This window comes from Oncorhynchus mykiss, chromosome 16 (genome assembly GCF_057628025.1).
Source record: "Oncorhynchus mykiss isolate SJ-2025 chromosome 16, ASM5762802v1, whole genome shotgun sequence".
In the NCBI taxonomy this organism is placed as follows: domain Eukaryota; kingdom Metazoa; phylum Chordata; class Actinopteri; order Salmoniformes; family Salmonidae; genus Oncorhynchus; species Oncorhynchus mykiss.
In genome coordinates, this window is record NC_143037.1 from 58,936,322 (window position 1) to 58,951,482 (window position 15,161).

The window sequence follows — 15,161 nt, forward strand, 5'->3', positions numbered from 1 at the left end:
TTCATTGGAATGTCTGTGTTCCCTTGTGACCAGTCACCAACCCAAACAAGGTCCCCTATTGTTTCAATAATTCAATAGTCTCACACAAGAGTCTCCTTCTGCCAGTTAGTGTTGGATATGAGATAATGGTCTCTGAAATTCACATTGAGACAATGAACAACACCCATAGCCATCTGAGGACAGCAAAAGAGATGCATTTGAATTTAGATCCTTGGAATGTTGTGTGTGCAAGCCCTGCTAAACTAATCTGTTAACAAAGGCTGTATTTTATCCAAGGTACATATATCCAGTCATCCAAGGTTGCAAGTCTCAGCTTTGATTTGATCGTTTCTCATTGAGAATAATGAAGAGATTGCGATGTTTGCACCTGTTTTTCTTTTTGAAAACATAAAGAATGATTTTTAATTTTCAGAATGACCTCAATAAAAATTTGCCCACATGGAACTTTTGGCCGAGTTATTCAGCGGCCAAAGGTTTCATAGGACTTGGCTGAATGCAGTGGGTGGGACTGTCTCCCCTCAGACTAACCAATGAAATAAGAACAAGATTTACCAACCCCGCTGTGCACTGCCTTTACATACAAAGTACCCCTGTGAATATCCAGTACACACTGCAGCCCGGTTTGTAACAGTGTGCCATTTTTGTCAGTCGACAAGGGTCTTTTCAATGTCAACTCCCAAGAAAGTCTGCATTATTGGCTCTGGCAATTGGTAAGAAAACGTATTTATATCGAATACTTTGTGTTTGTGTGTGGGTGTACCGGGTGCTGTTGCTAGAGAGACGCAGCATATAGTCAATCATAGCAGAACGCGTAGTAGCCCATGTGATTTTGCTTTAGACTACAGACTGGAGACCATACTCTATTTATGACAATGTTATGAGACATAACCTTTGTTATAGGCCTACATCATGCACGTACTGTATCTCCGATCAAATAGCCCACATGTATGGCTATCAAATAAATATGGGCTTGGGTGTGAATATGTTAACAACAAACACCATATCCTTAAAACAGAACAGGTCAGAATAAAATGGACAATATGGAACGAAATGATTCCAATAAGCAAAAATGACGTTGAAAAGACGTCAAAGTATTTTACAGGCGTTGAAGTTAGGTCCATTTTAGGGTCTGAATGAAAGGTGAAAAGACGTATTTTCCGGACGTTTAATATATGTATTTTCCGAATATTATTTTTTTCTTTCCAGACATTTGAAATCCGGTTAAATTTCGGTTCTGAATGATCGTTGAAAATACGTTTTTTTTCCGGGATATTGAAAAGATGTATTTTCCGCACGTTAAAAATACGTATTTTACTGACGTTGATTTCAGGTTCATTTTCGGTTCTGAATGAAAGTTGAAAAGACGTTATTTACAGACATTGAAAATACAATGTTTTGGGTGATTGATTCTATGGCCAAATTTCGACCGCACATACATTCTCAATTAAGTAAGCATTAAGATGTATCAAAATAATTATTTAATATTTATAATGATTTAGTTTTTATTATAGGAAAGAGGAGCCAACTGAACATTGCAACATAGAATATCAAATCAAATGTATTTATATAGCTCTTCTTACATCAGCTGATATCTCAAAGTGCTGTACAGAAACCCAGTCTAAAACCCCAAACTGCAAGCAATGCAGGTGTAGAAGCACGGTGGCTAGGAAAAACTACGTAGAAAGGCCAAAACCTAGGAAGAAACCTAGAGAGGAACCAGGCTATGAGTCCTCTTCTGGCTGTGCCGGGTGGAGATTATAACAGAACATGGCAAGATGTTCAAACATTCATAGATGACCAGCATGGTCTAATAATAATAATCACAGTAGTTGTTGAGGGTGCAACAAAAAGCTCCCAAAAAGCTTTAAAACTTGTAGTAATAATGTCCAAAGTGTTCAATCTACAGAATAATCCAATAGACCACTTCAACTAGAAAAAGATTTGGTTACAAAAATATTGTTTTCTTGCTATGACTGTGGTATGTTGTTGCTTATCTACCTTATAAGATAAAAGTGTCTTCTGAATTACCAAAATGTACATGTAAAAACAAGCTTGCAAAGCATGCTGGGTATTATTCTAATGAGCTCAACCACCAAACAAGTACACATTTGGGTATAGAAGCATAGAAGTATAGAAGTCTATGTTTGGGCCAAATCAGGGCCGGTCCAGACCGGACCAAATCTGAACCAAACATAGACGTCTATGATTGTTTCAGATTTTGTCCGATCTGGACCAAAAATCTACGTCCTTGGATGTTAAAATCAAGGCCGGTCTGGAGAGGACCCCCCAAAAAAACTCAAAAAGATGTCGGTGTCTGCCGTATTTGCACCTGGATCAGACCGACAGCATCATTGCATTATAAATTCTACAGTCAAACTTTTTCCATTATGTAACCCAACATTTTTACTGGATATGTGTGCAACCAAAGTTCAACATTCACCTTATACTGCTATTTCTGCCAAGTCTATACATACAGTTTGATGCATATGTTTGATATATCCAACGTATGCACCACACAGACCACAGTTATGCACTGCAACTGCCTCTATTAGAAATGTATGTGCTTCCAGTGTACCAAAATCCAATGATGCTGTCTGTCTGATCAAGGCAGTATGCCTTGTTTATACTACATCGTGACATATATTTTATTACACCGTACGTCATCTTCATGTAATCTCGTTCCGCTACTGGACGGAGAGCATAGGGCAGCCATACTCAACTGGCAGACTGCGATCCGGATCCGGACCCAGAACAGGGTCAATACGGACCACTTTCAACTTCTGTTGAGAGTTGTTATGGTAGAATGGCTGCACAAGGTTCAATTAATTTGGTAGTGCATGGGCATTTTTCCTCTTGTTATGTCATACACTGACAGACCTTCATAGGGTTTCACAACGCAAGACAAGATGGAGGAGAGACATAGTCTTTTGTCAGAGATCGCATTTATTTTGGGAGATTGCAAAATATGACCTTTTCATTCGCAATATTGTTTCAGGTGATAATAAAACTTGTTTCGTTTAGTTGATTTTTTTCTCAACTTTTTAGCAAGTCAAGCTAGCTTACAGAGCAGCTAGCTAGTTAGCAAGCTAAAACCTAGTCTAGGTTGAAGATACTGTAGCTACCGACCACCTAATACTTATCCTAAAAAAAAACATAATTATCATCACAATAAACAAAAACGGAAGGCGACAGTCATATCGCCTTCCGTCTAACAGCCAATGTGTATTATTTAATATTACGATTAAAATAGTACTCACTTTTAGGAATGGTAAGTTTTTACAACTTACTAGCTATACCATCACCGAAAGCCACATATTTTCATCTTGTTCTGTGGTTTGATCACTTCCTGTTCTATTAATGGAATCTGGCTGCACTAAAGACAATGCAAAGTTTGGGAAAAAATTAACCCGCAGGGGGCAACTGTGATACGACATTGTTGTCGACGGTCCCCATGCGTGAAAATGAATTACATCCGGTGGAACACAAAAGACTGCTCAGTTGTAATATTTATTTTACCTTCATTTAACCAGGCAAGTCAGTTAAGAACAAATTATTATGACAGCCTAGGAACAGTGGGGGCAACTGCCTGTTCAGGGGCAGAACAACAGCTCAGGGGTTTGAACTTGCAACCTTCTGGTTACTAGTCCAACGCTCTAACCACTAGGCTACCCTGCCGTATGAATGGAGCATTAGTTGGGAAGCTACTCATGACTGCTCTCTGGAGGTTTCACTCCATATGCTAAATTGTCCTCAGTGATTTCAATTGTAGGCCTATACGGCCATTTTTTGACGAGCTGATCATAGCGAAGAAGAAAGTACTGCATTTCCCGCTGTGTAAGCACATTGATTGTCATTGCAAATAGGCTCCAACTAACTCCTGATGGGTAGCTGATATGTAGATCTTAAATAGCCAAAATTATGTTTTTTATTTTTTTATTTCACCTTTATTTAACCAGGTAGGCTAGTTGAGAAAAAGTTCTCATTTACAACTGCGATCTGGCCAAGATAAAACAAAGCAGTTGAACATATACAACAACACAGAGTTACACATGGACTAAACAAACATACAGTCAATAATACAATAGAAAAAAAGTATATATACAGTGTGTGCAAATGAGGTAAGATAAGGGAGGTAAAGGCAATAAAATAGGCCATAGTGGCGAGGTAATTATCAATTAAACACTGGAGTGATAGATGTGCAGAAGATAAATGTGCAAGTAGAGATACTGGGGTGCAAAGGAGCAAAATAAATAAATAAATACAGTATGTGGATGAGGTAGTTGGATGGGCTATTTACAGATGGGCTATGTACAGGTGCAATGATCTGACAGCTGATGCTTAAAGTTAGTGAGGGAGATATGAGTCTCCAGCTTCAGTGATTTTTGCAGTTCGTTCCAGTCATTGGCAGCAGGGAACTGGAAGGAAAGGCGGCCAATTGAGAAATTGGCTTTGGGGGTGGCCAGTGAAATATACCTGCTGTAGCGTGTGCTATGGGTGGGTGCTGCTATGGTGACCAGTGAGCTGAGATAAGGCGGGGCTTTACCCAGCAAAGACTTATAGATGACCTGGAGCAAGTGGGTTTGGCGACGAATATGAAGCGAGGTTCAGCCAATGAGAGCATACAGGTCATAGTGGTGGGTAGTATATGGGGCTTTGGTGACAAAACGGATGGCACTGTGATAGACTGTATCCAATTTGCTGAGTAAAGTGTTGGGGGCTATTTTGTAAAGGACTTCACCGAAGTCAAGGATTGGCAGGATAGTCCGTTTTACGAGGGTATGTTTGGCAGCATGAGTGAAGGATGATTTGTTGCGAAATAGGAAGCCGATTCTAGATTTAATTTTGGATTGAAGGTGTTTAATGTGAGTCTGGAAGGAGAGTTTACAGTCTAACCAGAGACCTAGATATTTGTAGTTGTCCACATATTCTAAGTCAGAACCGTCCAGAGTAGTGATGCTGGACGGGCGGGCAGGTGCGGGCAGCAATCGGTTGAAGAGCATGCATTTAGTTTTACTTGCATTTAAGAGCAGTTGGAGAGCACCGGAAGGAGAGTTGTATGGCATTGAAGCGTGTCTGGAGGTTAGTTAACACAGTGTCCAAAGAAGGGCCAGAAGTATACAGAATGGTGTCGTCTGCGTAGAGGTGGATATGAGAATCACCAGCAGCAAGAGCGACATCATTGATGTACACAGAGAAAAGAGTCGGCCCCTAGAATTGTGGCACCCCCAGAGACTGCCAGAGGTCTGGACAACAGGCCCTCCGATTTGACACACTGAACTCTATCAGAGAAGTAGTTGGTGAACCAGGCGAGGCAGTCATTTGAGAAACCAAGTCTGTTGAGTCTGCCGATACGAATGTGCTGATTGACAGAGTTGAAGCCTTGGCCAGGCCGATGAATACAGCTACACAGTATTGTCTCTTATCGATGGCGGTTATGATATTGTTTAGGACCTTGAGCGTGGCTGAGGTGCACCCATGACCAGCTCAGAAACCAGATTGCATAGCGGAGAAGGTATGGTGGGATTCTAAATGGTCGGTGATCAGTTTGTTAACTTGGCTTTCGAAGACCTTAGAAAGACAGGGTAGGATAGATATAGGTCTGTAGCAGTTTGGGTCTAGAGTGTCTCCCCCTTTGAAGAGGGGGATGACTACGGCAGCTTTCCAATCTTTGGCGATCTCAGACGATACGAAAGACAGGTTGAACAGGCTAGTAATAGGGGTTGCAACAATTTCGGCTGATCATTTTGTAAAGAGAGGGTTCAGATAGTCTAGCCCTGCTGATTTGTAGGGGTCCAGATTTTGCAGCTCTTTCAGAACATCAGCTATCTGGATTTGGGTGAAGGAGAAATGGGGAGGCTTGGGCAAGTTGCTTTAGGGGGTGCAGGGCTGTTGACCAGGGTAGGGGTGGCCAAGTGGAAAGCATGGCCAGCCATAGAAAAATGCTTTTTGAGGATTTATCGGTGGTGACAGTGTTTCCTAGCCTCAGTGCATTGTGCAGCTAGGAGGAGGTGCTCTTATTCCCCATGGACTTTACAGTGTCCCAGAACTTTTTTGAGTTTGTGCTACAGGATGCACATTTCTGTTTGAAAAAGCTAGCCTTAGCTTTCCTAGCTGCCTATTGGTTCCTAACTTCCCTGAAAAGTTGCATATCGCGGGGGCTGTTCGATGCTAATGCAGTACGCCACAGGATGTTTTTTGCGCTGGTCAAGGGCAGTCAGGTCTGGAGTGAACCACAGGCTATATCTGTTCCTGGTTCAACATTTTTTTAATGGGGCATGCTTATTTATGATTGTGAGGAAAGCACTTCTAAAGAATAACCAGGCATCTTCTACTGATGGAATGAGGTCAATATCCTTCCAGGATCCCCAGGCCAGGTCGATTAGAAAGACCTGTTTGCTGAAGTGTTATAGGGAGCGTTTGACAGTGATGAGGGGTGATCGTTTGACCACAGACCCATTACGGACGCATGCAATGAGGCTGTGATCGCTGAGATCCTGGTTGAAAACGGCAGAGGTGTATTTGGAGGGCAGGTTGGTTAGGATGATATCTATGAGGGTGTCTGTGTTTACGGATTTGGAGTTGTACCTGGTAGGTTCATTGATAATTTTTGTGAGATTGAGGGCATCAAGCTTAGATTGTAGGAAGGCCAGGGTGTTAAACATGTCCCAGTTTAGGTCACCTAACAGCACGAGCTCTAAAGATAGATGGGGGGCAATCAATTCACATATGGTGTCCAGGGCACAGCTGGGGGCAGAAGGTGGTCTATAACAAGCGGCAATGGTGAGAGACTTGTTTCTGGAAAGGTGGATTTTTAAAAGTAGAAGCTCAAATTGTTTGGGCACAGACCTGGATAGTAAGACAGAACTCTGCAGGCTATCTCGGCAGTAGTAAATCTGCCCCCTTTGGCAGTTCTATCTTGTCAGAAAATATTATACAGTGAGGGAAAAAACTATTTGATCCCCTGCTGATTTTGTACATTTGCCCACTGACAAAGAAATGATCAGTCTATCATTTTAATGGTAGGTATATTTGAACAGTGAGAGACAGAATAACAACAACAATCCAGAAAAACGCATGTCAAAAATATAAATTATATTTGCATTTTAATGAGGGAAATAAGTATTTGACCCTCTCTCAATCAGAAAGATTTCTGGCTCCCAGGTGCCTTTTATACAGGTAATGAGCTGAGATTAGGAGCACACTCTTAAAGGGAGTACTCCTAATCTCAGTTTGTTACCTGTATAAAAGACACCTGTCCACAGAAGCAATCAATCAGATTCCAAACTCTCCTCCATGGCCAAGACCAAAGATCTCTCCAAGGATGTCAGGGACAAGATTGTAGACCTACACAAGGCTGGAATGGGCTACAAGACCATTGCCAAGCAGCTTGGTGAGAAGGTGACAACAGTTGGTGCGATTATTCGCAAACGGAAGAAACACAAAAGAACTGTCAATCTCCCTCAGCCTGGGGCTCCATGCAAGATCTCACCTCGTGGAGTTGCAATGATCATGAGAACGGTGAGGAATCAGCCCAGAACTACATGGGAGGATCTTGTCAATGATCTCAAGGCAGCTGGGACCATAGTCACCAAGAAAACAATTGGTAACACACTACGCCGTGAAGGACTGAAATCCTGCAGCGCCCGCAAGGTCCCCCTGCACAAGAAAGCACATGTGCATGCCTGTCTGAAGTTTGCCAATGAACATCTGAATGATTAAGAGGACAACTGGGTGAAAGTGTTGTGGTCAGATGAGACCAAATTGGAGCTCTTTGGCATCAACTCAACTCTCAGTGTTTGAAGGAGGAGGAATGCTGCCTATGACCCCAAGAACACAATCCCCACCGTCAAACATGGAGGTGAAACATTATGCTTTGGGGGTGTTTTTCTGCTAAGGGGACAGGACAACTTCACCGCATCAAAGGGATGATGGACAGGGCCATGTACTGTCAAATCTTGGGTGAGAACCTCCTTCCCTCAGTCAGGGCATTGAAAATGGGTCCTGGATGGGTATTCCAGTATGACAATGACCCAAAACACACGGCCAAGGCAACAAAGGAGTGGCTCAAGAAGAAGCACATTAAGGTCCTGGAGTGGCCTAGCCAGTCTACAGACCTTAATCCCATAGAAAATATGTGGAGGGAGCTGAAGGTTTGAGTTGCCAAACGTCAGCCTCGAAACCTTAATGACTTGGAGAAGATCTGCAAAGAGGAGTGGGACAAAATCCCTGCTGAGATGTGTGCAAACCTGGTGGCCAACTAAAAGAAACTGTGATTGCCAACAAGGGTTTTGCCACCAAGTACTAACTCATGTTTTGCAGAGAGGTCAAATACTTATTTCCCTCATTAAAATGCAAATCAACTTATAACATTTTTGACATGCGTTTTTCTGGATTCTTTTGTTGTTATTCTGTCTCTCACTGTTCAAATAAACCTACCATTACAATTATAGACTGATCATTTCTTTGTCAGTGGGCAAACGTACAAATTCAGCAGGGGATCAAATACTTTTTTCCCTCACTGTAGTTAGGGATGGACATTTCGGGGTTTTTGGTGGCCTTCCTAAGCCAGGATTCAGACATGGCTAGGACATCCAGGTTGGAAGAGTGTGCTAAAGCAGTGAATTAAACAAACTTAGGGAGGAGGCTTCTAATGTTAATATGCATGAAACCAAGGCTTTTATGGTTACAGAAGTCAACAAATGAGAGCGCCTGGGGAGTAGGAGTGGAGCTAGGCACTGCAGGGCCTGGATTAACCTCTACATCACCAGAGGAGGAGTAGGATGAGGGTACGGCTAAAGGCTATAAGAACTGGCCGTCTAGTACGTACGGAACAAAGTAAAAGGAGCAGGTTTCTGGGCACGGTAGAATAGATTCAATGCATAATGTACAGACAAAGGCATGGTAGGATGTGAATACAGTGGAGGTAAACCTAGGCATTGAGTGACGATGAGAGGGGTATTGTCTCTAGAGACACCAATTAAACCAGGAGAGGTCACTGCATGTGTGGGAGGTGGGACCAGAGGGTTATCTGAGGCATATTGATCAGGGCTGGAGGCTCTACAGTGAAACAAGACAATAATCACTTAACAAAACAGCAATGGACAAGGCATATTGACATTAGGGAGAGGCATGCGTAGCCGAGTGATCATAGGGTCCAATGAGTAGCTGGACGGGCTGGAGACACAGCAATTCATACAGCTAGAAGAAGGGCCTTTAGAGGGACTTTGCGACGGAAGAAGTCTATTGTAGCCCCCTCGTGCGGTTACGTCGGCAGACCAGTCGTGATGGTTCAGCAGGGGTCCGTGTAGTAAAAGTAAAAACATTAGTTGATAACTCATCCAAATGTAAATCTTGCAAGTTGCAAATTTGCAATACGATTAAGTTGTTTGTGCTCTGGGCTCCTTTCCAAAAAGTATTTCAGGCATTTGCATTTTTCAATCTAGGGTAAATGTGCACAGTTCAGTTGTTCTTTCTGAAAATCGCAGACAAAATAGAATAATGAGATTACCCTTGTCTAGGTATAGAATTAAATCATGGACGACAAACTTAAAGGCATGATTATATTGCAATTTCTCTACTATACAGGGGTTCTGCTATTGCCAAAATAGTGGGTTCCAATGCTGCGCAGAACTCCAAGTTTGACAACACCGTGACCATGTGGGTGTTTGAAGAGATGGTGGATGGTCGCAAGCTGACAGACATCATTAACACCGACCATGAGAATGTCAAGTACCTGCCTGGACACAAGCTACCCCCCAATGTGGTGAGAAACACATTAAACGCCACTATGTGTTGTAATCCTACTTTTCTTTTGTGCCTGTTTGTGGCTGTTTGTTCTGCCACAACTAGGAGGTCCTAATGTGATGCGTAATAAACTACTGTGGGGAATAGGGCCAGAGGCCTGCTGCTGGTCCATGTGTGTAAAGGGTCAGCCCTGGCTCAGTTATTATGTGTTGCAACTGCAGCTGTCCTTGCAGCTCTCTGTACCTCTCACTACAATCCCCACAGTGATAGTTTTGTGAATCCCTGCCACCTGGCTTTTGTAGGATGGGTCATTCTGACTTGACTGATTTAGCACAGACCAACCAGTCACTATATAACACAATTGTAAAATTAAACTTTCTCATTAGATTGTTTTTGGCAGGAAGCCACATTTTTATACCTTTGATTTAGCTTTGTGCTTTGCTGCACACGCTCTTTAGAAGTGAGAACGGATTAAGTTTACAATGTGCAAGGACTACATGGGACACACAGGCTAAGGCCAGTGCCCTGACTGTCCCCTCTTCTGTCTCTCTCCCAGTTGGCTGTTGCTGAGTTGGTGGACGCTGCCAAGGAAGCAGACATCCTAGTGTTTGTGATCCCCCACCAGTTCATCGGCAGAGTGTGTGACACCATGAAGGGGAAGATAAAGAGCAATGCACTAGGAATGTCACTCATCAAGGTTTGGCTAAGGGCCTCTCTACACTACACTACTAAACTTTGACAACACAAACTAGGTCCGGAAGAGATACTTGTGTAGTCTAAAGAGACAGATCTAGATTCAAATCTCTCTTTACACTGTACCACATACCACCCTCTGAGTGGTACAGTGTAAAGACATAGGCTCTCCCACACCAAATGTGTCTTCCGCATTTAACCCAACCCCTCTTAAAATAACTGCACATTTGTGAATAATTTCATTCATCAATTGTGCAATACTATGTGCAATATGGTTTAGATGAGAAGCTCCTGTAGAATTTGAATTGCTATCCTTATTTTGTTTGTCTATATACTATATTTGTCTATATACTATATATATATACACTATATATAGAGCTCACTACATATACTTTACTAATGTAAATCTATCCTAATACCCATGCTCTCCTCACTGTGAATGGGCTGTGTGTATTTCTCAACCTTTTTTTACATAAGGGACCGGATTGGCTGGGTTTGGTGCTCCTTTGGGGACCATTGTAATTTAAACTAGCACTTGAGAACTTATGAAATCGGTGCTTGTTAATTTTCTCAATCCTTGAGAAACATTGTCCTACTCTGTCCTTAGCTTGATACTTGGAAGAAACTATCTGACCCCCATTATCATGCTCTGTCAATCATTGACTCCTTCAGCCTCTTGCATTACAAATTAAGGGGTGATTTACGGTACACAGATTACAGTAAAACTAACCCTGGACTAAAAAGCAACCTAAATGGAGAATCTCCATTGAAAACACTTCTTTGTCCAGGGTTAGGCTTTATGCTGCATTCATAACCAAGTGGGAAGGTAGAAATGAGCAGTTGTGAAGTCGTAAATACCAGTTAGATGCATTCACGTGCTTTGAACTCGTTTAGAAACGCCCATTGGCAAATGGCCAACAAGCTGCGTCAACCTTAAAATATTAATATATTGCTTTGTATAAATCATGTCTTGTTGTTGGATTTAATTAACAAAAATGCTGTTATCGAGAGAATTCCAATAGTAGGTGACGTCAGAGGTCAGCATGTAGAAGAAGTCAGAGTACAGGGATGATAGACGACTTTCCCACTTGTAATTACCAGTTGGAGGGGCGTTTAAGTGGATTTTCCCCAGTCGTATATATGGTAAATACCACCTTCCCACTTGGTTATAAATCTGTGTCCGAGAAACCCCCCCTAAAAATGTTAAAGCAGTAGTTAAGTTTTATTAGTCGTATGTACAGTATACACATGGTATGCACTGTCCAACGAAATGCTTACTTGAAGGATTTTTCTCGACAATGCAACAACAATAACAAAAAATAAAATATAAGAATATGAGTAAATGGCTCAGTAGAACAGAATAGACATAAGTATAATAGCGTAAGTATTATACAGGAAGGCACAATTTATAGCACAATGTATTAGGGAAGGGGCGGATTGGGGGGCAAGTGTTTAAATTGTGCAGTATTAGCGATAGTAAATAAGTCATGTTGACAGATTCTGATTGTGTTAATGTGAAGTTAACTGCTCCACTGTAGTAATGTACAGTACCTCTCTTGAATTGCTTTATTGTGCGTTCTTTATACTGAGTACTCATGTGCTGTGTGTTCTAATCCAGGGTGTGGATGAAGGTCCTGATGGGCTGAAGCTCATCTCTGATGTGATCCAGGAGAAGCTGAGCATCACCATGAGTGTGCTGATGGGGGCCAACATCGCCAACGAGGTCGCCGATGAGAAGTTCTGTGAGACCACTATCGGTTAGACTCATTGGGTGAAGGGGAACATTTGGAGAGATGAACATTGTGAAAATGAGCTCTGTGAAAATGAATTTTGTGGGCTGGGTTATCATTGCATCTTACATACTTTTGAATGGTGTGCTGTCCCTTGTCTTTTTCCCTTTCTGAAAATATCTCTTAATAGTTTGGGTAGATTGTACAGCACAGTGCAACCTGAAAAGTAAGGCATTAATATAAACAGTTTTGAGAGTTGGTCCATTTTGTCAGTGTGTGTGTGCAGACATTAGTAAAGGTATTCAACATAGATGTTAGAAGTTTAATTGTTAGAAACTGAACTGGAGTAGTAAAAGTAAATAGGTTAAACTTGTTTTTGTAAGGACAACCTGCAATAAAATAATGTCTCTGCTCAAGACTGCCACGTCAGCATGGAGGTAAAAGTCTGGCTGTTTACATTACAGAGAGTGAGCTGGCTTGTTTTACGGTAGTTCTGTACACTTGTTATTGTATGCAGCACTAGTGAACTCTGGCATGTAATTTCTCTTCAGTGTGTTTTAAACATGACAATGAGCATGTCTCGGGCCAAGTTGTTCCTTACCGTGTGACCAGCCTATAAGTCTGGACCCTGGTATGGACCTTACGGTTTTCTGATTTAAGCCATGTGGTCTTAAACCAGCATTAAGCATGACAATACAAGAGTGGTGAAGTATTTGAATGGGCTGGTTGTGAAAGATACGGATGTTAGGATTGAAAAGGGTAATTTGTCTTTCTCATTCTCCCTCTCTCCCCAGGATGTAAGAATACAGAACATGGGGCTTTGCTGAAGGAACTCATGCAGACCAGTAACTTCCGGGTCACGGTAGTGGAGGAGTCCGATGTGGTTGAAATCTGTGGAGCACTGAAGGTGCCCACTCAACCATTAAGAGATTCTGCTTGGCCTCATCCTAATGTCTCGTCATGTTGTCTCGATGTCTGAATCTCAATTCATAATGTCCTTGTATACTTTCTCCTTGCCCTTCATCTACTTCTTACTGAAAACATAAAAGAGTAATGAGAAGAGGGCTAGATGAGAGAAAGTGTGCTGGTAAGAAATTACTGTCCTAATGTGTTGAAGCCATTAACCACAGCTCTCTTATCTGTGGCTTTAAGAACATTGTGGCGGTGGGGGCGGGCTTCTGTGACGGCCTGGGCTTCGGTGACAACACCAAGGCGGCGGTGATCCGGCTGGGCCTGATGGAGATGATTGCCTTCGCACGAATCTTCTGCACTGCCGGGCCCGTCTCCTCTGCCACCTTCCTGGAGAGCTGCGGCGTTGCCGACCTCATCACAACCTGCTACGGAGGCCGCAACCGCAAAGTGGCAGAAGCCTTCGCTAAAGGGGGGAAGGTGAGAGAGGGGACTTAACTAATTGGCTTTTAGGGGTGACGTATAAAAATTAAAAAGGTTTGAATTATAGCATTTAGGATTGGAAGGCAGGAAAATACTGCAGATGAACGCGGTCATTTTTTGGTTTGAAAATAAAGGGGGACAGAGATAAAGTTAGTAAAGAGTGAGTTTCAGTTCAATATTGTTGTTTTGGAGAGTGGTATAATACCACAATAGTAGTCTTGACTTAACTACTATGTCTGTATTCTGCTCAGTCAATTGAAGAGCTGGAGAAAGAGATGCTGAATGGACAGAAGCTCCAGGGACCAGCAACAGCATCTGAAGTCCATGTCATCCTAAAGAACAAAAATCTGCTTGACAAGTAGGCACAGAAATCAAACCACTCTTTCACCCATTGAAGAAACTGATGATACATTTCATGTGATGTTTCACTTAAGCAATAAGGCCTGAGGAGTTGTGGTATACGGCCAATATACCACGGCTAAGGGCTGTTCTTAAGCACGACGCAACGCAGAGTTCCTGGATACAGACCTTAACCGTGGTATATTGGCCATATACCACAAACCCTGAGGTGCCTTATTGCTATTATAAACTGGTTACCAATGTAATTAGAGCAGTAAAAATAAATGTTCCGTCATACCTGTGGTATATGGTCTGAGATACCACGGCTGCCAGCCAATCAGCATTCAGGGCTTGAACCACACATATTTTAATTACCAATAACCTCTTGCTCTATCACCTCAGTTAAATGCAGATACAAAGATAAATATGAAGAAATAGTCCAAACAATGCAGTTATTCTCAAAAGGACAAAGACTGTGACAACTCAACAATCCCTCCCTCTCGCCCGTCCCAGGTTCCCACTATTCAACGCTGTGTACCAAATCTGCTACCAGGGCCATCCAGTCACAGAGTTCATCAAGTGTTTGCAGAACCACCCAGAGCACATGTAGGCTAACAGACTGACCAAGTGCCAGGAGAAGGATTAACACCACTTCCGCTTTGTACCGGTTAGGAAAATATGTACACTTGCACACTCCACAGCTCCGATGCAGCAAGCAGACGACGTGAAGTAGTCTACTCTGTACTGCCTAAGGGGTTTTTGTATGTACCTCTATAAAACAAGTGCTTTCCTCTTCCTGGTTTTCTACAAGAGTGTGACCCAGCCTTTTGTCACCCAATCAGACGCCACTGTCCATCCTCAGATGTTATCTTGGTCCGTCCATTGTGACCTCACTTCGTTATTGTTTGGCTTATTCATGTTAATTGGGGTAGGGAGTTGTAGCAGATGCTAGGCCATTTGTGTCCTCGCTTTTCTAATTCTGAATCTCTCTGCGATGACTTATACTTACTTTATGGATCATTAGGCTAGATTTGCTTAGCACCTGTTAAAAACAAATGAAAGTGCCTTTCAATGCCACATTGCAAAAAATATTGGCGTTTTCTATGTGCTTTGTGAAACCAAATTGTTTTTCCCTTTTCCCTTAGTAACCATGACACTGCCGTTGAATTTCACTGACATGTGGCTTTACAGTATGTTTGAAAAGAGTGTAGGTTACCAAAAAAAAGATTTGCCTTTGAAATAAATCATTGATTTGTATCGTGG

At 42.3% G+C, this 15,161-nt stretch overlaps 1 protein-coding gene across 1 annotated transcript; it reads left to right on the top strand.

Moving 5' to 3' along the window:
• The first annotated feature begins 205 nt into the window (after positions 1-205).
• LOC110492370 (glycerol-3-phosphate dehydrogenase [NAD(+)], cytoplasmic) lies at positions 206-15,160 on the top strand. The gene is made up of 8 exons (XM_021566626.3): positions 206-710; positions 9,586-9,763; positions 10,301-10,441; positions 12,056-12,194; positions 12,962-13,074; positions 13,320-13,556; positions 13,811-13,917; positions 14,412-15,160. Exons 1-8 carry the CDS (start codon positions 667-669, stop codon positions 14,506-14,508), a joined length of 1,056 nt encoding a protein of 351 aa, XP_021422301.3. The 5' UTR covers positions 206-666; the 3' UTR covers positions 14,509-15,160.
• The last annotated feature ends 1 nt before the right edge of the window (position 15,161 follows it).

Bases quoted from the DNA above. Each gene is read 5' to 3' on its own strand.
- LOC110492370 (XM_021566626.3), top strand. From the start codon at position 667: ATGTCAACTCCCAAGAAAGTCTGCATTATTGGCTCTGGCAATTG. The intron at 9,764-10,300 runs GTGAGAAACACA...TCTCTCTCCCAG, and splicing joins ACAAGCTACCCCCCAATGTG to TTGGCTGTTGCTGAGTTGGT. The intron at 13,075-13,319 runs GTGCCCACTCAA...TGTGGCTTTAAG, and splicing joins AAATCTGTGGAGCACTGAAG to AACATTGTGGCGGTGGGGGC.